This window comes from Neoarius graeffei, chromosome 10 (assembly GCF_027579695.1).
Source record: "Neoarius graeffei isolate fNeoGra1 chromosome 10, fNeoGra1.pri, whole genome shotgun sequence".
NCBI lineage: Eukaryota > Metazoa > Chordata > Actinopteri > Siluriformes > Ariidae > Neoarius > Neoarius graeffei.
The window spans coordinates 29,578,864-29,604,666 of NC_083578.1; the positions used below are offsets into that span (position 1 = coordinate 29,578,864).

At 41.2% G+C, this 25,803-nt stretch overlaps 1 protein-coding gene across 3 annotated transcripts; it reads left to right on the forward strand.

Moving 5' to 3' along the window:
- Positions 1-4,669: 4,669 nt before the first annotated feature.
- Positions 4,670-25,152, forward strand: slc25a27 (solute carrier family 25 member 27). Of its 3 annotated transcripts, XM_060930768.1 has the most exons (10): positions 4,670-5,530; positions 5,611-5,707; positions 5,831-6,022; positions 12,370-12,454; positions 14,308-14,430; positions 14,511-14,623; positions 17,776-17,860; positions 17,943-18,035; positions 24,840-24,942; positions 25,036-25,152. In XM_060930768.1, exons 2-10 carry the CDS (start codon positions 5,623-5,625, stop codon positions 25,105-25,107), a joined length of 951 nt encoding a protein of 316 aa, XP_060786751.1. In that variant the 5' UTR covers positions 4,670-5,530; positions 5,611-5,622; the 3' UTR covers positions 25,108-25,152. The 3 variants fall into 3 exon arrangements, with proteins under 3 accessions (XP_060786751.1, XP_060786752.1, XP_060786753.1); XM_060930769.1 differs by having other exon boundaries at positions 4,670-5,707; XM_060930770.1 differs by lacking the exons at positions 4,670-5,530; positions 5,611-5,707; positions 5,831-6,022 and adding an exon at positions 8,250-9,493.
- Positions 25,153-25,803: the final 651 nt, after the last annotated feature.

Consider the following 25,803-nt stretch of genomic DNA (forward strand, 5'->3'; position numbering starts at 1 on the left):
TTGTTTTTTTTTTAAATCTCTTGTATATCCGTTAAAAATGTTTGTTTAAGTAAAATGACCAGCAGAATACGTTCTGATTTGGTTTGCTTGTTTAGCGATGTTTTCGTCGGCTTCGTTTGTTCTCGTTGACATTCGGGAACACTCGGAAGTTAAATTGATGTAAATACCGCGAGACTGTATGCAATAGAACGAGAAAACAATATGGCTGTACCCATTTGCTAGAAAACGTGTTTTAACTCTGTTCGTGCTTTTGTTTCTAATGCGTTGAACTTAATTCAATATGTCATGGAAAGCGTAGTTGCACTTAGCCAGAGAGGAAGTTGAACCCAAGAAGAGATTAATGAATGTGGTGAATACAGAACTTGAAACAAAAGCTCATGCGAACAGAGTAGCCAAGAAACTATCCAAAAGAGCACTGCAGGAACATCAGAAAAAGCAGAAGGAAAGATCAGAGAAACAAAAGCAGAGAAAACTGGAGGAAAGATCGCAGAATGCACCCCAGAAAAGAGCATTAAATTCCTCTGCAGTGAAACCTTTCAAAAAGAGAAAGATTTAAATCAAATATCTCCAATATTTGCTGTACATATGTATATATCTAATATTACTGAATCATTGATTTCTGCTCATATTCATGATTTTTGAAAAATGAATGTGGCTTATACTAGACTAGTATTGACATTAACTCAAAACAAAAAAAATAAACAAATGAGATGAACTATGGATACTATTGGTATAACAAAATCAGTGGAATATTTAGGCAAGTATATTCTTCAAAGCTACATTTTCGTCTAATTTTTATAAATGATTTTTTTTTGCCACTTATGTCATAGATTACAAAATATGGCATCAAATAGATACACATTATTGTTAAATTCTGTTGCTTTTCTATGTTAAATCTATGTAAAAATATGTGTTCTATAGCATCTTTAAATGTTAAAATCTCAACAGCTGGATGGGAGCATATGTTGCTCTAGAACCTGGATATACCTTTCAGCATTGATGGTGTCTTTCCAGATGTGTAAGCTGCCCATGCCACATGCACTAATGCAACCCCGTACCATGACACGGGCAGGTACAATATACCACACCACTTGCGAATCCGCATAGTCCGGGAGCCATGGGGTCGGACCCGGAACTTTTGGTTAAAGTTTTTTTTTTTGCTTTATCTTATAGATTTGAGGTAGCTCTTCAAGATTTAAGAGGGTGCCCGGTGATATCCCTTGGGCAATTTAATATATTAACCCTTTAATGCCCTATATGCCCAAATAATGGAAGAAAATACAAAAAAAATAATATCAGTGTAAATACTGATATTAAATGCACCAAGTTGGCTGTATCTGATAGGTATTCACATTTTTCTCTATATTTGTCATTCAAATACATCAAATGTGGATTAATTAACCCTTTCATAACTTTTCCAAATTAGCGATTTTTATACAAGTATTACATAAACTCTACAGTTAATACAAAATAATGATCAATATCTATGTAAGAACTATACAGCATGCAAAAGAACTATATACAGCATGCACACACACACACACTAATGACCAATAACTATGTAAAAGAACTATATACAGCATGCATACACACACCAATGATCCACTATGTAAATGAACTATATACAGCATGTATACACTCACACCAGTGATCCACTATGTAAAAGAACTACAGCATGCAATAGAACTATATACAGCATGCATACACTCACACCAGTGATCCACTATGTAAAAGAACTACTGTATATACAGCATGAAATAGAAATATATACAGCATGCATATACATTCACACCAGTGATCCACTATGTAAAAGAACTATATACAGCATGCAATATAACTATATACAGCATGCATATACACTCACACCAGTGATCCACTATGTAAAACTACAGTATGCAATATATCAAGCATGCAAAATGGCATATACAGCATGCGCACACACACACACACAAGAATAGCAAAAGATACTGATTTTCAATTAACCAAATTGGCTGTACAGTATTCACGCTTTACTGTCATTCAAATTAGTCAAACGTGTAATTGACCCTTTCATAAATTTGCAAAATTAACAATTTTGATACAAGAACTACAGTACATAAAGCATGTACGTGCATGCATACGCACACACATACACATGCACACACACTAATGAGCAATAATTATGTAAAATAATTACATACAGTATGCAAACACACACACAAAACACAAAAACTATTTAAGGAAAGAACTAAGAGTTCAGATGAAAAAAAAAACCCTCTAAACCCTTTGCCATTGCTTATGCCTGTAAAAATATGCTTATGTACTGGATGCCAGCTAGTACAGAGGAGAATGTTAAGTAAACCTTACTCCCCAACGTTTTAAAAGTCGTGCTAGTCAGTGGAAGAGCAGTGTGGTTTGGAGTGGGGGTGAATCGGGGACAATGCCCTGAATTTTACTAGGGAACCAGGAACATTACTATTTCAACAGTCAATATCGTAAAAATAAGCAATCTATTAGCTTAATGTATTAGCTTAAGGAAACCTTACTGCCCAACGTTTTAAAAGTCGTGCTAGTCAGTGGACTGGCTAGTGCACATGACTCTCAGTCCACAAGCAGTGTGGTTTGGAGTGGGGGTGAGGGTAAGGTTAACAGACTTTTGAGATGATAATCGGGGACAATGCCCTGAATTTTACTAGGGAACCAGGGACATTACTATTTCAACAGTCAATATCGTTAAAATAAGCAATCTATTAGCTTAATGTATTAGCTTAAAAAATCAGTGACTAGCATTTACTAGGTGAGAGTTGGGTGTGCTAGCCAGTGTTGTGAAACTATGGGTCTAGTTTACTGGTGAGCAGTGAGTACATGTCACTGCTCTTTCATGATTACAGTCAAATAGTTTCTCTGCTTAGCTTATGCGTGCTGTGATCTTTTGGGGGCAGTGTGATTGACAGAGTTAGCAAGATAGCTACACAAGTTGGCTTGAATTAGCTAACTGTGTCCCTCATATGCCCCTGCAGAAGTAAACACAAGGATGACAATGGAGTGTATGCCTAATAATTTAAGGCTCGCATTAACAACCAAAGTAATAGAGTAATAAAGGGCTTTTTGGTATAAGCCCCGCCCCCAATTGCATGGCCACACCCCCAACCATGGCTGGAACCCCACCCCCAGGCCTTAAACTCATCCTACTATGTTAACAAACACAAAAATAAGTATGATATATAGACTTTGGTGAACATAAAGTGAAGAATGTCAAAATGTCAGAATTTAGGCTATGACTGCAGCACATCCAACAATAAAGGGCCAATATCCGGAATTGCCCAAGGGATATCACCGGGCACCCTCTCTTATCTTAATGAGTAGACCTTGGACAACAACAAACAGCAAAAAAAAAAAAAAAACTTTAACCGACGAAGCCAGGTTCAGCCAAATTTGGGCCTTTGGCTCCCGGACTAGCATGGGACTGAACTGAAATTCACCGCTGCCTGTCTATATTTGAAATGAGCTGTCAATCAAAGAAAATATCCGTCCGTTTTCACCAATCACCAGTCTCCTCGCGGAAAGCTTTGCCATGTCCCTCCCACTGTGAGGCTGGGAGTCCATAGGCGGGTGTTTTCGCAGTATTTGTCCAATAATCGTCTTGCATTTTGATATTGAAAAGCGCATAGCTCCCAAATGCCATTGAAGTGCACTGAGGCTGGGCTGCATGTCACGAGGGGGAAAAACTCACGCACACATTAGGTGAACTGGGGAAAGTTATAACGGAATGATTTCGCACTGTAGTTGGGTTGAGCACATATATTTCTATGATTCTGGATCTGAAATAGCAATGTTATAAGGTCGGCTATAACATAAGCCTAGCGCAATTCATCCTACACGATGTTCGTCATTTTTAGAGGAGGCTGAGCCTCCCTCGTTGTCTTAGAGCAATCGCCCGTGGTACAACAGCATCCAACAAGGAAGGTGTAATTCAATTACAACGACAATCAATAAACTCTCGATTCTAGTGTCGTGCCGTTTCGACGTAGGTGACTTTTATTTTGAAATGTCTTTAAGCCGCAGAACCGCTTACGGGCTTGTGCTGTAAAACAGTCATGTATTTACATCCGCAATGTTCTCAGAAATAATAAACACTGTGCCAACTTTACACAGGTACATTACATACATAAGCACATTTCTGTGGTCGTACCTGTATAATGATATTTGTTTAAACACATTATATTTGAAACGGTGCCAAAATGTTCATACAATACTTTTGAAATATCAAACAAAAACGATAAATCAAAATTTAAAAAAAAAAATTTTAAGTCAATTTTTTTAGACTGGCAAACAAATTATTCGTGTAATCGTGCAAAATATCAGTCTATTGCTCTTCAGAAACCTTTTTTTTTGCTCCGCGTCTTTCTCAGTTTTATTTGACGTAATTTATTTTGGTTGCGATTCCAGTTTTCTCGTTTGCGCTCCCTGACTTTTTGCTTGCAGTTTTGGCACAAACTTCACGTGTGGGTGGGCTGTCCAGGAATGCATTCCCATTGGCTAACTTGTGTTTGACTGACAGCTACGCTCAACCATTCCCTACTCGGATTCTGGCGGACTGTTTGACGAGTGACTGATCCATTGACGGTAAACAAGGATCGAGTGGACTTCAGTGGCGACTATGATACTGAATTAATTCAACAAAGTGTAAGTACGGGACAAATGTGTTGTATGTGTTGCAGTAGTACACATTATGCAGGTGTTTCGTGGCAAGTCAAATGTTAGACTTAGCTCCACTACCCAATATAATAGCTGTCTTGCTAACGTTAAACACACCTGCATAATGTGTACTACTACAACACATTTGTCCCGTACTTACACTTTGTTGAATTAATTCAGTATCATAGTCGCCACTGAAGTCCACTCGATCCTTGTTTACCGTCAATGGATCAGTCACTCGTCAAACAGTCCGCCAAACTCCGAGTAGGAAATGGCTGCAACAGCTTCCGGGGGAATCGCTGAGCGTAGCTGTCAGTCAAACACAAGTTAGCCAATGGGAATGCATTCCTGGACAGCCCACCCACACGTGAAGTTTGTGCCAAAACTGCAAGCAAAAAGTCAGGGAGCGCAAACGAGAAAACTGGAATCGCAACCAAAATAAATTACGTCAAACAAAACTGAGAAAGACGCGGAGTAAAAATAAAAGGTTTCTGAAGAGTAATAGACTGATATTTTGCACGATTACACGAATAATTTGTTTGCCAGTCCAAAAAAAAAATACTTTTTTAAAGTTTTTTTTTAATTTTGATTTATCGTTTTTGTTTGATATTTCAAAAGTATTGTATGAACATTTTAGCACAAAATTGATTCCACACGATAAAACGGACCATCCAGTCAGATACCCGGCGTCGTTGTTTCTGCCGCGCTGCAAACTGGGAAATGTAGTTTACTATAGTTCATGATTACGTTCAGAAAATCGTCCGTAAAAGGTCTTTGAACTGCAGTCTTCCGGTGTTTAATCAAATCCTCTGTTCTCATGTGAGCCGCGGAGATATTGGAACAACGTTTACAGGTTTGTGTGAACGTTACTCCCGTGTAGACCTGTTTAATGCTCAGTATATTTCATTCTAGCCATAATATGCCGTTTAACAGCTCACACATACTATGGACCCAGTGCAAGAAATTTCGAAGTGGCCCAAAGTATCAAAGTTCACGGTGTCTGCATGCGCTGCCACTGTTGCAGAACTGGGTAACAAAATTCCTCACAATGGAAAATAATGTCTTTTTCTTTTTTTATGTTGCTCTGCACATAGTTGTTGATTCATTTCTGATTATTCACTCTGTTTCTATTTTGTTGTCAACCCCAATATAGTCACATTCCCCCTTGATCTGACAAAAACAAGGCTTCAAATCCAAGGTGAACATGCTCCTGAGAAACTCAGCAAGAGAGGAACTGTCAACACTGTGTACAGGGGAATGCTGAGCACAGCTGTGGGAATAGTGCGAGAAGAAGGACCACTAAAATTATGGCAAGGGGCAACACCTGCAATCTACAGACATATTGGTAACCTTCAGCACCTTATAACTGGGAATTGGTTGACCAGTGAACGTTAGACGTTTACTGTCACTTGAATTTAATCTAAAAGCTACAACCCCAATTCCAAAAAAGTTGGGACAAAGTACAAATTGTAAATAAAAACAGGTAAGGCTAATTGGTGGCACTAAATTGACCGTAGGTGTGAATGTAAGTGTGAATGGTTGTTTGTAAGCGATGATGGATGCTGTATGTAATGAGGATTTTTTTAGAGCATTTGAGTGTGCATAAATTGGTTGGAATGAACTAAAATACAACCCCGATTCCAAAAAAGTTGGGACAAAGTACAAATTGTAAATAAAAACGGAATGCAATGATGTGGAAGTTTCAAAATTCCATATTTTATTCAGAATAGAACATAGATGACATATCAAATGTTTAAACTGAGAAAATGTACCATTTAAAGAGAAAAATTAGGTGATTTTAAATTTCATGACAACAACACATCTCAAAAAAGTTGGGACAAGGCCATGTTTACCACTGTGAGACATCCCCTTTTCTCTTTACAACAGTCTGTAAGCATCTGGGGACTGAGGAGACAAGTTGCTCAAGTTTAGGGATAGGAATGTTAACCCATTCTTGTCTAATGTAGGATTCTAGTTGCTCAACCATCTTAGTTCTTTTTTGTCGTATCTTCCGTTTTATGATGCGCCAAATGTTTTCTACGGGTGAAAGATCTGGACTGCAGGCTGGCCAGTTCAGTACCCGGACCCTTCTTCTACGCAGCCATGATGCTGTAATTGATGCAGTATGTCGTTTGGCATTGTCATGTTGGAAAATGCAAGGTCTTCCCTGAAAGAGACATCGTCTGGATGGGAGCATATGTTGCTCTAGAACCTGGATATACCTTTCAGCATTGATGGTGTCTTTCCAGATGTATAAGCTGCCCATGCCACACGCACTAATGCAACCCCATACCATCAGAGATGCAGGCTTCTGAACTGAGCGCTGATAACAACTTGGGTCGTCCTTCTCTTCTTTAGTCCGAATGACACGGCGTCCCTGATTTCCATAAAGAACTTCAAATTTTGATTCGTCTGACCACAGAACAGTTTTCCACTTTGCCACAGTCCATTTTAAATGAGCCTTGGCCCAGAGAAGACGTCTGCGCTTCTGGATCATGTTTAGATACGGCTTCTTCTTTGAACTATAGAGTTTTAGCTGGCAACGGCAGATGGCACGGTGAATTGTGTTCACAGATAATGTTCTCTGGAAATATTCCTGAGCCCATTTTGTGATTTCCAATACAGAAGCATGCCTGTATGTGATGCAGTGCCATCTAAGGGCCCGAAGATCACGGGCACCCAGTATGGTTTTCCAGCCTTGACCCTTACGCACAGAGATTCTTCCAGATTCTCTGAATCTTTTGATGATATTATGCACTGTAGATGATGATATGTTCAAACTCTTTGCAATTTTACACTATCGAACTCCTTTCTGATATTGCTCCACTATTTGTCGGCGCAGAATTAGGGGGATTGGTGATCCTCTTCCCATCTTTACTTCTGAGAGCCGCTGCCACTCCAAGATGCTCTTTTTATACCCAGTCATGTTAATGACCTATTGCCAATTGACCTAATGAGTTGCAATTTGGTCCTTCAGCTGTTCCTTTTTTGTACCTTTAACTTTTCCAGCCTCTTATTGCCCCTGTCCCAACTTTTTTTGAGATGTGTTGCTGTCATGAAATTTCAAATGAGCCAATATTTGGCATGAAATTTCAAAGTGTCTCACTTTCGACATTTGATATGTTGTCTATGTTCTATTGTGAATACAGTATCAGTTTTTGAGATTTGTAAATTATTGCATTCCATTTTTATTTACAATTTGTACTTTGTCCCAACTTTTTTGGAATCGGGGTTGTATGTGAACGAACCGTCACATAGACTTAGCAAAATCTGCTTACCAGATGCACACATGAGGAGTTTTATATTGTTTACCATTGGATCAACTGTTCTTTTCCTTCTTGGTGATAAGTGTCTCATCTCATTATCTCTAGCCGCTTTATCCTGTTTTACAGGGTTGCAGGCAAGCTGGAGTCTATCCCAGCTGACTACAGGCGAAAGGCGGGGTACACCCTGGACAAGTCGCCAGGTCATCACAGGGCTGACACATAGGCTACGTTTACATTATGTCGAATCAGCGGATCATCAGATTAACGTTCTTAAAACGATTCGCGTTTACACTAAAACCGTTAGCCGTGCACACAGCAACACCAATACACGGATACGCTCGGCTCCGCAGGCATCCTGCGCTCCAAATCACTCCGCCCTGAACAGCGAGTGCCCTCTGGAGGGTGCGCACTCCGGCCCTGCGCAGCTCACACAGTGCGCGAGTGAAGTGCACAAGCCACGATTCGGGACTGAGCCGCTGTGTGTGTGATCCCAGCGCATATCACTTACCACTTGCAAGTGGAAGGATGGCAAGCCTAAAGACAGTCATAACTACACAGTGGGCAGTATTTGCATCAGTATTTGCAGTATTTTCATACTTTTATACTCTTTAATGAAAGGTGATACAAGGCGGAAGTCCGCGCCGTTTTTCAGCAGTCGCGTCACATGACCAACGCCAGCGAATCAGGAAGGTGGATGTCACAGGGACGTTGTCCAATGACGACGCCAGCTCGAGCTCAGCACAGCGTATTCGCGTATCTCAATGTTTACACAGCACCGGACCAGATACGATCTAGATTGAATACATGGACGCTGGCGGGTTCCCGTTTCCCGGCTTTTCCAGGTGGTTTAATGTAAACAGACAGTGCATCCGCGAAGAAAACGAGACAGATACGGTCTAATGTAAACGTAGCCATAGACACAGACAACCATTCACACTCACATTCACACCTACGGTCAATTTAGAGTCACCAGTTAACCTAACCTGCATGTCTTTGGACTGTGGGGGAAACCGGAGCACCCGGAGGAAACCCACGTGGACACGGGGAGAACATGCAAACTCCGCACAGAAAGGCCCTCGCTCGGCACAGGGCTCGAACCCGGACCTCCTTGCTGTGAGGCGACAGCGCTAACCACTACACTACCATGCCGCCGGTGATAAATGTATGTGTGTATATTCCATCCATCCATTATCTGTAGCCGCTTTATCCTGTTCTACAGGGTCGCAGGCAAGCTGGAGCCTGTTCCAGCTGACTGTGAGTGAGAGGCGGGGTACACTCTGGACAAGTTGCCAGGCCATCACAGGGCTGACACATAGACAAACAACCATTCACATTCACACCTACGGTCAATTTAGAGCCATCAAGTAGCCTAACCTGCATGCCTTTGGACTGTGGGGCAAACCGGAGCACCCAGAGGAAACCCACGCAGACATGGGGAGAGCATGCAAACTCCACACAGAAAGGCCCTTGCCAGCCACTGGGCTCGAACCCAGGACCTTCTTGCTGTGAGGCAACAGTGCTAACCACTACACCACCATGCTGCTCCGTGTGTATGTTCATTTTTTAATTTTATATTTATTTTTAACAATTTTTATTATACCCCTGCTCTGCGGGGGGGGGGGATACTGTTTTATTTATTTATTTATTTTTTTACTTCTGTCTGTCCGTCCATCTGTCCACAACACCCTTTTTCTCAGCAGCCACAAACCATAGTCACTTGGTACCAAACTTCAGCTTGGGGTTCTATACCGTGTTTTCAGGTCTGTCTCACATCAACTTCCTGTTTACTTACTGAATGTATTAACAAAACATATCGCATGGATTTACAAAATTTTCATAACATTTTTCTCAGCAACTATAAATCACAACTGCTTGACATTTGGTACTGAGCTTCAGCTTGGGGTTCTATACCGTGTATACCGTTTTCAGGTCTGTCGCACATTGACTTCCTGTTTACCGACTGAATGTATTTACGAAACATATAGGGTGGATTTTGATGCTATTTCAAGAAGCAAAATGCTATTTCAAAATGAAAGTTTACCAGGATGCTATTTGAAATCCCTGGGGAGAACACTGCTCTTTACTTACTTGTTTCAGGGTTAATTATTTGTTGAAGTCAACATTCATAATAAGTGTCCAATTCCTTCGATTGCTTGCATTCTGATATAAGCAAGAGCTGGGGTATACGTAAGTGAGCAGTAGCTCACAGTTGATCTTGTTTAATTTTATTTATTCATGATTCTGCATTATTTCTAGGTTCCTAATTAAATGTAAGCAAATTAAAAATGCTGTAATTTTTAATTTGCACTCTACTCAGTTTGGATGTAAATGCACTCAAACTAAAGCTGAAAGTATGCACTTTGAGCTCATATTCATTCTTTGTTTTCACCTCCAATGTCCTGTGGTAGACAACTAAAATAACAGTTATTGCTAATGTCCAAATGTTTATGGGGGCGGCACGGTGGTGTAGTGGCGCCCCCTGCAAGAAGGCGCTGTCGCCTCACAGCAAGAAGGTCCTGGGTTCGAGCCCCGGGGCCGGCGAGGGCCTTTCTGTGTGGAGTTTGCATGTTCTCCCCGTGTCCGCGTGGGTTTCCTCCGGGTGCTCCGGTTTCCCCCACAGTCCAAAGACATGCAGGTTAGGTTAACTGGTGACTCTAAATTGACCGTAGGTGTGAATGTGAGTGTGAATGGTTGTCTGTGTCTATGTGTCGGCCCTGTGATGACCTGGCGACTTGTCCAGGGTGTACCCCGTCTTTCGCCCGTAGTCAGCTGGGATAGGCTCCAGCTTGCCTGCAACCCTGTAGAAGGATAAAGCAGCTAGAGAGATAATGAAATGTTTATGGACCTAATTGTATAGAAAACATGCAGTTATGTCAGTTTAGCACTTTTCACTATCTTGAAACCAAGATAAATCATGCCAGAACCTTTTCTACAGTTGGCGAAATTGCAACCTATAAACTAAAGAGAAAAACAATCATTTTAAGGTAAAAAAGGAAACAAAGAGAAAGGGGGGGGGGGGGAGTGTACCATAGCTTGGTTGTATAAGTGCGCACACATGTAAATTAATACTTAGTTGAAGCACATTTAAATTTTTTCTTGGCATTCAGTCTCTTTTTGGGTAAAAGTCAATCAGTTTGGCACATTCTGACTTCGCAATATTTTGCCATTCTTCCTTGTAAAAGCATTCTAACTCTGTCAAATTGGCTGGGCATCTTGTGTGCATGGGCATCTTCTGGGCACCCAACAGATTTTCAGTTGGCTTTAGATCTGGACTCTGGCTGAACCATTTCAAAACCTTGGTTTTGTTTTAGTGAAGCCATTCCTTTGTTGATTTGGAAGTGTGCTTCTGGTTGTTGTCATGGTTCCATTGTATATCTGATGCCATGGAAATGGTTTTGTGACCGTCTCCTGATTGATGTTTTTCAACAGTGAGATCCCATACCTACTTTGAAAGCTGTTTTTGGCTCATGGATGTTTCCAGTTGGATGTTACCAAGAAGATGTCAGGAAAGTACTATCAGAACAGCTGCACTTTTATTTATTTATTTATTTTTATTTTTTATTTTTTGGGGGGGTCAGTCACTTTAATTGATGGCAGGTGTATGCTAATTTGTATTTAGCATGAGTTTGAATGTGATTGGTTGATTCTGAACAATGCCACTTTCCCAATTTTAGAAGGGTATGAACATGTAAGGTGGGATTCCTTTTCTGTCCATCCATCCATCCATCCATCCATCCATCCATCCATTCTCTGTAGCTGCTTATCCTGTTCTACAGGGTCGCAGGCAAGCTGGAGCCTATCCCAGCTGACTATGGGCGAGAGGTGGGGTACACCCTGGACAAGTCGCCAGGTTATCGCAGGGCTGACGCAAAGACAAACTCTTTTTCTTTCCTTCTTTCTTTTTTAAAAATAAATTTCCCCTTCTCTCTCCCCTAAAACATTTATGGTTGTTTGTCACTTCATTTTTCTGTGTTGCAATTTCACAATAAAGGTGGAAAAGGTTCTAACATGGTTTAACTTGGTTTCTTTTTTTTCCTCTACATCACAAAAACTTGCCATTTTAGCAGGGGTGTGTAGACTTTTTATATCCAGTGTGCATTTATATCCTGGAACTACACTGCCTCCCTTTTCTTACACATTGCAGGTTTGTTTTTATAACATACACTTATAAAATGTACAAGACTAATATCCACATAATTTAATTTATCATAGTTTATCAGTGACTCATATTTCAGCCACAGAAGTTATTTGTTTTTATTTTAATTTGAATATAGTCATTGCTACTGTATTAGTGGTTACGTCACATGGTAAGTGGTCACATAAAGTGATGAACACCATGCATGGTTGTAAAATATTTTTGTTATTTTCTAAAAGCGAAAGAAATGCATCCATGTCATCAACCCCTTTTTATTTTTTTTAAAATTAGTTTATTCAGGGGGCAGGATGCTAGCCTATGAACAACTCCGGGATTTTGTGTTGGGAAAATCAGAAGATGGAAGCTTTCCCCTTTGGTAAGTTGAGACTTACTGTTTAATTTTGTCTGTTGTCATAAAGTCTTAACAAAAACCAGGATCAAAAATTTCATGCTACATAGGAGGTAAAAAACACAAAACCTTCCAAAACTACTGAGGTCAGTCCTCTATTGCTGCATAGCTGGTTATGGCCATGGTCAAAACTGATTACCAAATCAAATACAGTTAGGTCCATATATATTTGGACACTGACACAAATTTTGTTTTTTTTTTTACCTGTTTACTGAAACATATTCAAGTTATATAATGGACATAAAGTCCAGACTTTCAGCTTTCATTTGAGGGTATCCGCATTAAAATTGGATGAAGGATTTAGGAGTTTCAGCTCCTTAACATGTGCCGCCCTGTTTTTAAAGGGACCAAAAGTAATTGAACAATTGACTCAAAGGCTATTTCATGGGCAGGTGTGGGCAATTCCTTCGTTATGTCATTCTCAATTAAGCAGATAAAAGGCCTGGAGTTGATTTGAGGTGTGGTGCTTGCATTTGGAAGATTTTGCTGTGAAGAAAACATGCGGTCAAAGGAGCTCTCCATGCAGGTGAAATAAGCCATCCTTAAGCTGCGAAAACACAAAAAAAACATCCGAGAAATTGCTACAATATTAGGAGTGGCAAAATCTACAGTTTGGTACATCCTGAGAAAGAAAGAAAGCACTGGTGAACTCATCAATGCAAAAAGACCTGGACACTCACAGAAGACAACAGTAGTGGATGATCGCAGAATAATTTCCATGGTGAAGAGAAACCCCATTCACAACAGCCATCCAAGTGAACAACACTCTCCAGGAGGTAGGCGTATCAATATCCAAATCTACCATAAAGAGAAGACTGCATGAAAGTAAATACAGAGGGTTCACTGCACGGTGCAAGCCACTCATAAGCCTCAAGAATAAAAAGGCTAGATTGGACTTTGCTAAAAAGCATCTAAAAAAGCCAGTACAGTTCTGGAAGAACATTCTGTGGACAGATGAAACCAAGATCAACTTCTACCAGAATGATGGAAAGAAAAAAGTATGGCGAAGGCGTGGTACAGCTCATGATCCAAAGCATACCACATCATCTGTAAAACACAGTGGAGGCAGTGTGATGGCTTGGGCATGCATGGCTGCCAGTGGCACTGGGTCACTAGTGTTTATTGATGATGTGACACAGGACAGAAGCAGCCGGATGAATTCTGAGGTATTCAGAGACATACTGTGTGCTCAAATCCAGCCAAACTGATTGGTCGGTGTTTCATAATACAGATGGACAATGACCCAAAACATAAAGCCAAAGCAACCCAGGAGTTTATTAAAGCAAAGAAGTGGAATATTCTTGAATGGCCAAGTCAGTCACCTGATCTCAACCCAATTGAGCATGCATTTCACTTGTTAAAGACTTAACTTCAGACAGAAAGGCCCACAAACAAACAGCAACTGAAAACCGCTGCAGTAAAGGCCTGGCAGAGCATTAAAAAGGAGGAAACACAGCGTCTGGTGATGTCCATGAGTTCAAGACTTCAGGCAGTCATTTCCAACAAAGGGTTTTCAACCAAGTATTAGAAATGAACATTTTATTTACAATTATTTAATTTGTCCAATTACTTTTGAGCCCCTGAAATGAAGGGATTGTGTTTAAAAAAATGCTTTAGTTCCTCACATTTTTATGCAATCATTTTGTTCAACCCACTGAATTAAAGCTGAAAGTCTGAACTTCAACTGCATCTGAATTGTTTTGTTCAAAATTAATTGTGGTAATGTACAGAACCAAAATTAGAAAAATGTTGCCTCTGTCCAAATATTTATGGACCTAACTGTATGTTACTTTGTGACATGATACTCTTATCGGGTACAGGAAGGCTGCAGTTGGTGGCATGGTATCTGGTGCTCTGGGCCAATTCTTGGCCAGCCCCACTGATTTAGTTAAGGTACAGATGCAAATGGAAGGGAAAAGAAGGCTGGAAGGCAAGCCACCACGGTAGGCAATCCTAGTTGTGGTTATGGTCAAAATTCATTCTAGGGATATATGTGCCTTATGAGGTCTATTTTGTTGACCAGAGTACATGGGGTTATTCATGCCTTTGTGAAGATCGCAAAGGAAGGAGGGACCCGGGGCCTCTGGGCTGGTTGGGTGCCCAATGTACAGAGAGCCGCTTTGGTCAATCTTGGAGGTAGTGCAGTGCAAATAGTTCATATTATTTCAGCAACCAAAGTAAAGTGACTTGATATGATATACAGCCCCATTTCCAAAAAAGTTGGGACACAGTGTAAAATATAACTAAAAACACAATGTAATGATTTGCAAATCATAGAAACCCTATATTTCATTGAAAATAGTACAACCTTAAATCAGAAAGTTCAGACAGTATGTTGAAATTGAAGTTAAAACTGAAAACAATGATTTGTAAATAATCTTTGACCTGTATTGCACTCAAAACTATACAACAGTACATTTGATGTTTTACCTCATGAATTTTATTGCTTTTTCAAGATAAATATTATTTCAGTTTTGATTCTTGCAACACACATTCAAAAAAGTTGGGCCGGTAAAGCATTTACCACTTTATAATGTTGCCATTTCTTCTCACAACACTTAAAGGATGTTTAGGGACTGAAGACACCAATTGATAAAGGATTTCAGGTGTTGTTTTGTCCTGTTCTTCCTGCAAACAAGTCTTCAGGTGTACAACAAAATGGGGTCGCCATTGTCATATTTTTTGTTTTCAAAATTTGCCACATGTGCTCTACTGGGGATAGAGGGGACAGGCACCCTCTTATTCCACAGCCATGCCTTTGTAATGTGTGTAGAATGTGGTTTTGCATTGTCTTATTGAAATATCCCTGGAAAAATGTCTTCTTGAAGGCAGTTTTTGTTGCTTCAAGATCTCAGTGTATTTTTCTGAATTAATGGTGCCATTACAGAAGTGTAAGTTACCTTTGCCAAGGGCATTGACACACCCCCATACCATGACAGACCCTGGCTTTTGGACTGGTAACAATCTGGATGGTCCTTTTCATCTTTGGTCCAGAGCACATGGTGTCCATATCTTACCAAAAAGACCAGGAACACTGATTCATTTGACCACAATACATGTTTCTGTTGTATGATGGTTCATCCCAGATGCCTCCAAGCCCAGACAAGTAGACAGCACTTCTGGATACAGATAACATAGGGCTTACTTTTTGCACAGTAAAGTTTTAACTGGCATTTTTGTATGTATCTCCGTAAGTAATCCTGTCAGACCACAGGACAGTTTTCTATTTTGCCTCAGTCCATCATAAATGAACTCCGGCCCAGAGAAGGTGGTACTGTTCCTGGATATTGTTTATATTGTGGCAGAGGTTCATGAAAACCCTTGCCATATCTGTGTATTGCTCCTCACGCCACTGTTCCGAAGGTGCTGATGGGACAGTGCCACTTCAGCACCTCTGTTTTGGACTGCAATAACAAGCATGGCCACAGGGCAGAGCCAGCCAAATAAACACACCTGTCACCACTGAAGTGGTGCTGCTCTTTGCCTTCCTCAAGCAGCTAAGGGAGTATTACAGTAATGGACACCACCAACAATACAGGTCAGTTCACACTGAGCAAGGCATGCTGGCTGATTCCTCTTTCCCCAGGTAACAGTGTTGACAATGAGTACAACAAAGAGGGAATTCTGCTGCCTGCGAGAGCTCTTGTGGCTTGACTCCCCTGCTCCAGTTACAGCCTATGAATCCCTGGAAAAATTACGTACTCATATCAGACTCTGCCTGCGATCCAGCATTCAGCCGTCTCCCCTCAGCATTCAACTCCTGGCACAAGCTCCAAGCTTGGGACTTCTGCCCCTCACCGACTGTACCTCAAGATTCCTTCACTCCCCCCTTTTCCCACACTCTCAACAAACCCTAAATAAAAGGGCACTTTGTTTTCCTTATCCTTGTCTGTGTTCACCCGCCACAGCTGTGAGTTGCCACAGTGGTGGAGAATGCAGGCATGAACACAGGACCCACACCCACCCTCCACATGAAACTCCAATTGCAGCACCTCCTTGAGTCCAGCCTCCAGCAGCAGCAAGTAACCCAGGAGCTGGCGCAGGGACTACAAGCTGCAACACAATGACTGCTGGAACAGAGGACCAGAGCTCCTCCTTTCCCCAGCTGACTTCCAGACACTCGACAGGAGGCTCTCTGTGTACTCCCCAAACTTACACCAGCAGACAGCATCAGTGCCTTCCTGTATACCTTTAAGCAGATGGCCATATGGGTGGGCTGACCTGAAAAAGAGTGGGCCCAAGCCCTCACCCCACTTCTCTCTTGAGAGGTGCAGCTTGTATACTTTGCACTCCCACCAGCTTCTGCAGAGGAGTATCCACTTCTAGAAGGGCAGATCCTGGCCCAGTGCAGGTTCAACTCCTGTCAGACTGCTGCTGAGTTTCATTGCTGGATATACCAGACAAAGCCTTATCCCTTGCGGCAGCTCAAGGAACTCTAAATAAAATAGCACTTTGTTTTCCTTATTCTTGGGTTCTGTGTCTGTGTTCACTCACTGCAGCCATGGGTTGTCACATCATATGGTTTGTTCTTTGCATGGTAGAATTTTAACTTGCATTTGTGGATGCAGCGACGAATTATGTTCACAGTCAAATGTTCCTAAGACTAGGCAGTGATTTCTACTACATAATTGTGTCTGTTTTTAGTGCAGTATCACATGAGGGTCCAAAGATCACGGGAATCCAAAATTGGTTTTTGGCCTTGTCCCTTGTGTACAGAGATTTTTCTGGATTCTCTGAATCTTTTAATGATATTGTATACTGTAGATGATGTTATTCTCAAATCCTTTGCAATTTTACATTGAGTAATTTTATTCTTGTCTTTCACAGAGTGGTGAACCTTCCCCATCTTTATTTCTGAGAGATTCAGCCTTTGTGGGATGCTCTTTTTATACCAGTCATTTTACTGACCCATTGACAATTAACCTAATTAGTTGTGAGATGTTCCACCAGGTGTGTGTGTGTGTGTGTGTGTTTTTTTTAAAGCATTATACAACTTTTCCAGTCTTTTGTTGCCACTGTCCCAACATTTTTGAAATGTGTTCCAGGCATTAAATTCAAAATGAGCATATTTTTTCAAAAACAATGAATTTCTCAGTTTCAACATTTGATATGTCTTCTTTGTACTATTTTCAATGATCTATAGGGTTTCCAGTGATTTGCAAATCATTGCATTCTGTTTTTATTTACACTTCACACAGCATTCCAACTATTTTTGGAAATGGGGTTGTAGTAATTGCCAGTATAATACAAGTTCTTGTCTACTTATGGTCTTTACTTTTGACATTCAGACCTCACAACATATGACACTGTGAAGCACTTTCTGCTAAGGAATACTTCTATAGGGGACAATTGTCTTTGTCATGGATTAGCAAGGTATGTTTTTTCCCCCTTTACATTTGCAGAAATACTATAAGGAATACTACAAATGTCATATCTGACTGAAATGTTCTTTTAGCACTTGTTCTGGTTTAGTAGCAGCTATGATGGGAACACCAGCCGATGTAGTTAAGACAAGAATAATGAACCAACCACGGGACTTGAATGGAAGGTCAGTTTGCTATTTAGACTGCATAAAATATTGCTTTTTACATTAATCTGAACCATTCCTCCACAAACTACATAAGCACATGCTTAAATAGTGAATTTCAATGTGAAACAATTGAAGTAGTAATTATGAAAAAACTAACAATGACATTATTGCATCCTCAGTCCCCTCTAAGATCCACAAGAAGAAACACGACAAAACCTCTTCTAAAATACACAATAAAATTTAATATTAACTCTCTTAAATAGACCAATAGTTTACAATCAACAAATTATGGTTATAAAGTACATTATTTTTTTTCAGTAGGTCAGCTGTTACTGATATTTTGTTCACAAAATTAATCAACCTGACTGCAAGTTTTCGCAAAAGGGTATCTTCATCTGTTATCCACAACAAGACTGAGAACAAAAAGGTCTTTTTAAAACATAGTATAATTTAAAGAGGCCAGCTCACCCTTTCCAGAAGCCTCTGCGCCAACTTGCAAGTCGCTATTTTTGCATCCATGGATATTCCACTGTTTGCAAAACAATCCAGCAACCATAAGCCATAGATCATAAATTGTAACATGAAATTGAAGATATTTTGTCAAATCAGTTATATTTTAAATTATTTTGACTGATCCATTCCTTTTTTTTGTATGGTTATTCCTTTGTAATGGACCAGAACTGGTCTCTGCCCTCTTGCAGGCAGTCATGAAAGAAGGAAAATATCAGGCATACTTTATACAGAACTTCTACGCATGACATATAGATGAAGAAAAAGTTTAAGATGGATATTGAAGGGATCCCTAACAGTGATTTTGCAGAAGTTTTTTCTGAACAGAAAGCTAGCAAAGTAGCGGTCATACTGTATGATTTCAAAACAAAAACAAGAAGCTAGATTCTGGGAAGGGTGAGTCAGTGCCTTTGAAGTTTATTTGTTTCAGTAGACTAGCAGAATAAATTAAATTCATGAAGTACATTCATGTATTTCATTATAATGGAGCTGTCACTGTCAACATTACCTCAGCTTAATGAACAGGTAGTGCAAGCAAATTAGAGGGTGCCTGATTCCCTGCCTAGACCAGTCAGGTTCCTCATGCACTTTTTGGTTGCCTCTCTACTAGAAAGTGAATATTGTAAACATACAGCTGTGGGGTTACGGCAGAGAGAGTTATCGGAAGATTATTACTCAGATTTTCATTATTTCTCGAGAACATGCCAATCACTGGAGATATGTTAATATCATGGTTTGTTTTGTTAATGTTTACCCATGGTTGTGATTATAGCCTAATAGTCACTGGAATGTCTGTTTCACCAAAACATGAAAGTGAAATATGTTAAAACTGCCATGCTGCCAGAGCACATGTTTAGCAACTTTGCAGTTTTATTTTAGGCTGTAAAAATGATAGCATTTACATAGTGTAACATCCACAATGTCATGTCCATAATGCATCCATTGGTGCTAAAGAAGGCAACTGGACTTGCTTGAAATTCTTGAAGATGTTTCATCTCTCATCCAAAAGGCTTCTTCAGTTCTGTCTGATTAGTGGGGAGTTTCAGGTATTTATCCTCTAGGCCCTGTCCACACGGCAACGGATTCAGGTGAATCTGATAAAATTGTTTATCGTTTCGGCCTGGCGTCCACACGGCACCGGCGTTTTGGGTGCCCCAAAACGAAATCTTTTGAGAACGGGTTCCAGAGTGAAAAAATCTGGCAACGGAGCCATTGCGAAGTCGTCTGGATGAGTAGAACGGATTTGTTTACGATGACGTCACAACCACATGTGCTTCACGCCGGGTAGAAGTGTAACAAACTCGATGCGAGTTGTCAACAAATCCTATAACTTGGTTCATGAAACACGCTTACAAAATATTTTCACTGTGAATATTTATTGTGTAATGATGCAAAGTGAGAGAGAGAGTGAGAGAATAGCTCTTAGGGCAGAGTCAATCCCGCCAGCAAAAATAGGGAAAAAAAGGCGCGATCTCACCTCTTCAGATGTTTATTCCGGACCATTAAAGAATTCTGGAGGATATCAGAATGTTGGCATACTGGCTTCCATCTACCCCCGTTCATTCCTCTTTCCGCGTTTCCATTAAAAAAAACGAGCATGTGATTTAAAGGGACTATATCCATAGGATAGGGAGTGAGAAAGTGTGTGCGTGTGACAGGGATAGTCACTGTGCGCATGCGCAGTTGTGCGCATGCATCTACTTCTATTGTTCTGGTGTCTCCGATGGGACCGTCTTACAGCGCACGTAGTGGTGTGGCATGTGTATTGCATCGTTTTCACCAAGCATTGCGTTGCCATATGAACCTGATATTTTACTGATCCGTTGCCCATGTGGACGCGATATTTTTAAAAAAAAAATCTCGTTGCCGTTGTCGTGTGGATGTAGCCCTAGTGGACCAAAAGCAACCCTAAGGAGAGTCGTTGAGGTCACATGGGTTGTTGACCCTCTCCGCCATCCTGTAGGTGTTGGGGTCACTGGAGGCCGGGAGTGAACAGTGTTAGCCCATGTTTACATTAGACCGTATCAGCGGATCATCAGATTAACGTTTTTAAAACGATTAGTATGCACACAGCAACACCAATACACGATTTGCGTGCACACAGCAACACCAATACACGGATACGCTCGGCTCCGCAGGCATCCTGCGCTCCAAATCACTCCGCCCTGAACAGCGAGTGCCCTCTGGAGGGTGCGCACTCCGGCCCTGCGCAGCTCACAGAGCACGCGAGTGAAGTGCACAAGCTGTGATTCGGGACTGAGCTGCTGTGTGTGTGATCCCAGCGCATATCACTTACCACTTGCAAGTGGAAGGATGGCAAGCCTAAAGACAATCATAACTACACAATGGGCAGTATTTGCATCAGTATTTTCATACTTTTATACTCTTTAATGAAAGGTGATACAAGGCGGAAGTCCGCGCTGTTTTTCAGCAGTCGCGTCACATGACCAACGCCAGCGAATCAGGAAGGTGGATGTCACAGTGACGTTGTCCAATGACGATGCCAGCTAGAGCTCAGCACAGCGTATCTCAATGTTTACACAGCACCGGAGCTGACACGATCTGGATTGAATACATGGACCCTGGCGGAGTCCCGTTTCCCGGCGTTTCCAGGCGGTTTAATGTAAACGGACAGTGCATCCGCGAAGAAAACGAGACAGATACGGTCTAATGTAAACTTGGCCTTAGTAGCCTAGAGGGTCGTGAGGGTGATCTGTGGGTCGTTGGCTCTCTCTGCCATCACGTGAGTCATTGAAGTCAGCTGAGTCTTGGTGTGGATGTGTCTTCAGTTGTCTGGGAAGTGTGCCAAGGACTACATTGTATGTGGCTGATAAGTGGTGTCTCAGACCACTTCCTCTGTTCAGTAATGGTCGTTCCAGGTTGAGGAAGATTTCTTTTACTCCTCTTTCAAACCACCAGTATTCTCTGGCTAAAAGCATACACTGCAGTCCTGAAACGAGTGTCCTTTGTTATTGAGATGAAGATAGACTGCAGAGTCCTGGCTTGAGGAACTGGCTCTCCTGTGTTGAGTCATGCGCTTGTGAAGCAATCGTTTCATTTCCCAAATGTACAGGTCTGAGCATTACTCACTGCACTGAATTGTGTACACTATGGCTACGTTTACATTAGACCGTATCTGTCTCGTTTTCTTCGCGGATGCACTGTCCGTTTACGTTAAACCGCCTGGAAACGCCGGGAAACGGGAATCCGCCAGCGTCCACGTATTCAATCCAGATCGTGTCAGCTCCGGTGCTGTGTAAACATTCAGAATACGCGGATACGCTGTACTGAGCTCTAGCTGGCGTCTCATTGGACGTCACTGTGACATCCACCTTCCTGATTCGCTGGCGTTGGTCATGTGACGCGACTGCTGAAAAACGGCGCGGACTTCCGCCTTGTATCACCTTTCATTAAAGAGTATAAAAGTATGAAAATACTGCAAATACTGATGCAAATACTGCCCATTGTGTAGTTATGATTGTCTTTAGGCTTGCCATCCTTCCACTTGCAAGTGGTAAGTGATGTGCGCTGGGATCACACACACAGCGGCTCAGTCCCGAATCACAGCTTGTTCACTTCACTTGCGCGCTCTGTGAGCTGCGCAAGGCCAGAGTGCGCACCCTCCAGAGGGCACTCGCTGTTCAGGGCGGAGTGATTTGGAGCGCAGGATGCCTGCGGAGCCGAGCGTATCCGTGTATTGGTGTTGCTGTGTGCACGCAAATCGTGTATTGGTGTTGCTGTGTGCACACTAATCGTTTTAAAAACGTTAATCTGATGATCCGCTGATACGGTCTAATGTAAACATGGGCTATGTTGTCCTGTTTGTGTCTGGGTATTCTGTCCTTAGGGTGGACCAGTTTCTGCCTCAGAATGTTACTGGGTCTGAAGTGTACAGGGATGTTGTGTTTGTAGAAGATCCTCCTGAGTTTCTCAGATAGTCCAGAAATGTAGGGAATGACAGTGTTCTTGCATTTGTTGCTGTTTTCTTTCCTGTCCAGTATGTTTCTTTTTCTGGTCTTGACGAAAGTCCACTTGGGATACCCGCACTTCTGAAGTGCTTCTTTGATGTGTTTTTGCTCCTTCTCTTTTCCTTCTACCTTTGTAGGAACATTCTGAGCCCTGTGATGTAAGGTCCTAATGACCCCCAACTTGTGTTCCACAGGGATGAAAGTCTTCCGGAAATACTCGGAAATCCGGATATTTGACAAAACTCTTGAAAATCTCCGGTTTTCCGAATGGAGAAATTTTTCAGATTTTTTGCGTTCCAAGACGCGGCGTAATACTTCGCATCGTCCTTGCATGGGCGCGGTCCTTAAATAGCCCAAATGTAGTTCATTGATTAAAGACAGGTGTTCTTTGTTAATGGTGCGCGTGCCGGAGCTTGTTAGGCGCGCGCGCCCAAGACGCGCCTTCAGGTGCACGTGCTAAGGCGCGCATGACTGACACCGTTCTGCGCAAGCGCAACACAATCGCACTAGAAAGCATGTTCAAGCTGCCAGTGTAGCTGCAGTCTTTTTAGTTGCGAATTATGAGTATTTTCTCGTGTTAATAATTCACCATGTCAAAACAAGCAAAACTTTCCTCCTTCTTTCAATGTGAAGAGAGGTAAGCAATTTACTATATATATTTTTTTTCCATCAAAGTTGCATTTTGTGGTTTCGAAGCTAAGTTTTAGTGCCGTTTCTAGAATACAACATCAAGAAAACGTGGAAGAAACAGCAATAATGGAAGAGCCGGTTTCTAAGCTGCCTAAAACTAGCAATGGTAATTATTTTTTGTTACATAATGTACTCAGGCTGCCAGTCAGTGTGTGAGACAGACACACACACACACACACACACACACACACCCTACGTCCCTGATTTATATGAGAAATTTGGTATTCACTGGTGTGTTTAAATTTACAGACAATACGAACTAATGTAAACAATTGGCTTCAACTCGCATAAATATGAATTGGAAATTTTTAGTTCACTTTAGCTTATGCAAACGCACAACTCTACTAAAAGATTGATAAACGAGGCTCAATGTCCCCAACATTGAAACCTGAAAGCTTTGGAAACTCTAACAGACCTTTACTTTTTAACAGTACTGTTTTGGGATTTTGCTGAGTTTACCTTCAACTGTCTGATTTTTTTTCAGAGTAATTAACTGTGTAGCCAGGAAAATCACCGCATTTTCTAAATGCACTCCTGAAAATTACTCATTAACTAGGGGAATTAAATTTGATATTTTTGACATGTTAATCATTAGTGTACATGAAAGAAAAAGGCTTAAAAGTTATAACTTGTTTTAGTGAAAATAAGTCCTAAAATGCACTAGAATGCAGGGTTTTGCGTGTTATGTTATTAAAATATTTTCGGGGGACGTTGCCCCCCCGTATCTTAGTTTGACTTTCAAAAGTTCAGGGTTTTTTTCTTTGCTCCACTTTCATCTCTAGTTCCAGCGGGTGTTGAAAGTCAAACAGTAGGTACTGTTCTGCGTGTGTGGGTTTTCGGTAGACCTCAATGCTAAGGCTTCGGTCTTGTTCAGTGTGCATATTTCCACTGACGTCCTCCTGAGTGAACTTGATGTTGATATCCACTGCATTGATGTGCTCTGTGAAGGCTTCCACCTCATGGGTTTTGATTTTTACCCAGTTGTCATCCACATATCTGAACCAGTGGCTTGGAGCAACTCCTGAAAAAGTGGTCAAGACTTTGTTTTCCACTTCCTCCATATATGGCTTGGCCACTATAGGGGACACCGGTGAGCCCATGGCACATCCATGCTTCTGTCTATAGAAACATTCATTGAACTGGAAATAGGTGGTGGTCAGGCAGAGGTCAAGTAGGGTGCAAATGTGGTCTGTGGTGAGGTTTGTTCTGTTCGGTAAGGTGCTGTCTTGAAAGTCATTTTCTAAACGATTCAACTGCTTCTGTGGTGGGAATGCAGGTGAAAAGAGAAGTCACATCATAGGAAACCATAGTTTCATCTGAGTCTACCTTTAGGTCTGCAACTTTAGTGGCAAAATCTTGGGAGTTATTGATGTGATGTGGGGTGTTTTCGCCAGGATGGTGGCTAGGTGTTGTTAACAGGTCTCTGCTATCTTTCATTCATTCATAGTAACATTGCAATAGTAGTCCTTCAAGAATTGTGTAAATAAAGTGCGGTCCATAAATAACTGGTCAATGACACAGATTTTTAAAAAAGAGTACTAATTATGGGATTAAAGTGCAGAATCATGCTCATTGTATAAGCTAATAAAATATTGTTTAATGTTAAGAAGCATGAACTGTCTTTCTGATTTTTTTTTCTTTTTTTTTCTTCAAGGGGGCTCCTGTACAAGTCATCCATAGACTGTCTGAGTCAGTCTGTTAGGGCAGAGGGATTACTAACACTTTATAAAGGCTTCGTACCAACCTGGTTAAGGATGGTACTCTACTTATTACTTTATTTATTTTCATTATAGATTTGATCCAATTTGGAATAGTAGGTTTATGTGAATTCTTTATTTTTGTCTTTGCAGGCTCCCTGGTCTATGACATTTTGGCTGACTTTTGAGCAAATCAGACATGCTGTGGGCATCAGTTCGTTCTGATCATATAAATCAAAAGAGCAATAAAAATAAGCTGATGTTAAGGAAGAGAGGTTTTTTTCCTTCAGTGTCTTAATACCTAATTGAAGTTTCAGGGCCCTGGCTCCACCATTTTGTTTTTTGTAACAGGCAAGGGTCATAGAACAGTGATAGAAGTATAAATTAATGGAAAATGCATCTTTCTCCAGCCAGGGAACTACTTGTGTGACTCATCAAATTATTGCATCAACTGTTTCTTTGTGAATTTGATCTACCAATGTTGTATTGCAAAGAAAGACAGATGTTAAACTTAGTTTTAAATTGCTACAGCTTTATCGATCAAAATCATGATAACAGTAGTTACATGTGTAACTCTGGTTCTGTGAACACTGGAATTATGTGCATGTTAAATAGAGTGGCAGCTCACAGTGTTCCCACCTTACAGCTCCAGGATCTCCGGCTCGATCTTCAGCTTGGGTTATTCTCTGTGTGGAGTTTGTGTGCATCTTTTCCCCATGTTCCTGTGGGTTTATTTTGGGCTCTCTGGTTTTGTTCTGCCTGCCAAAAGCATGCCAACAGGTGTACTAGTGAAGTTAAATTGCCCCAAGGTGTGAATGCATGTGTGCACTGGACATACAACATAATACTAGTACAACAATTTGGAATGTACTGAAAAGGGGGGAAAAAAACCACTGGCGTACTAACAACCAGAAATGGAAC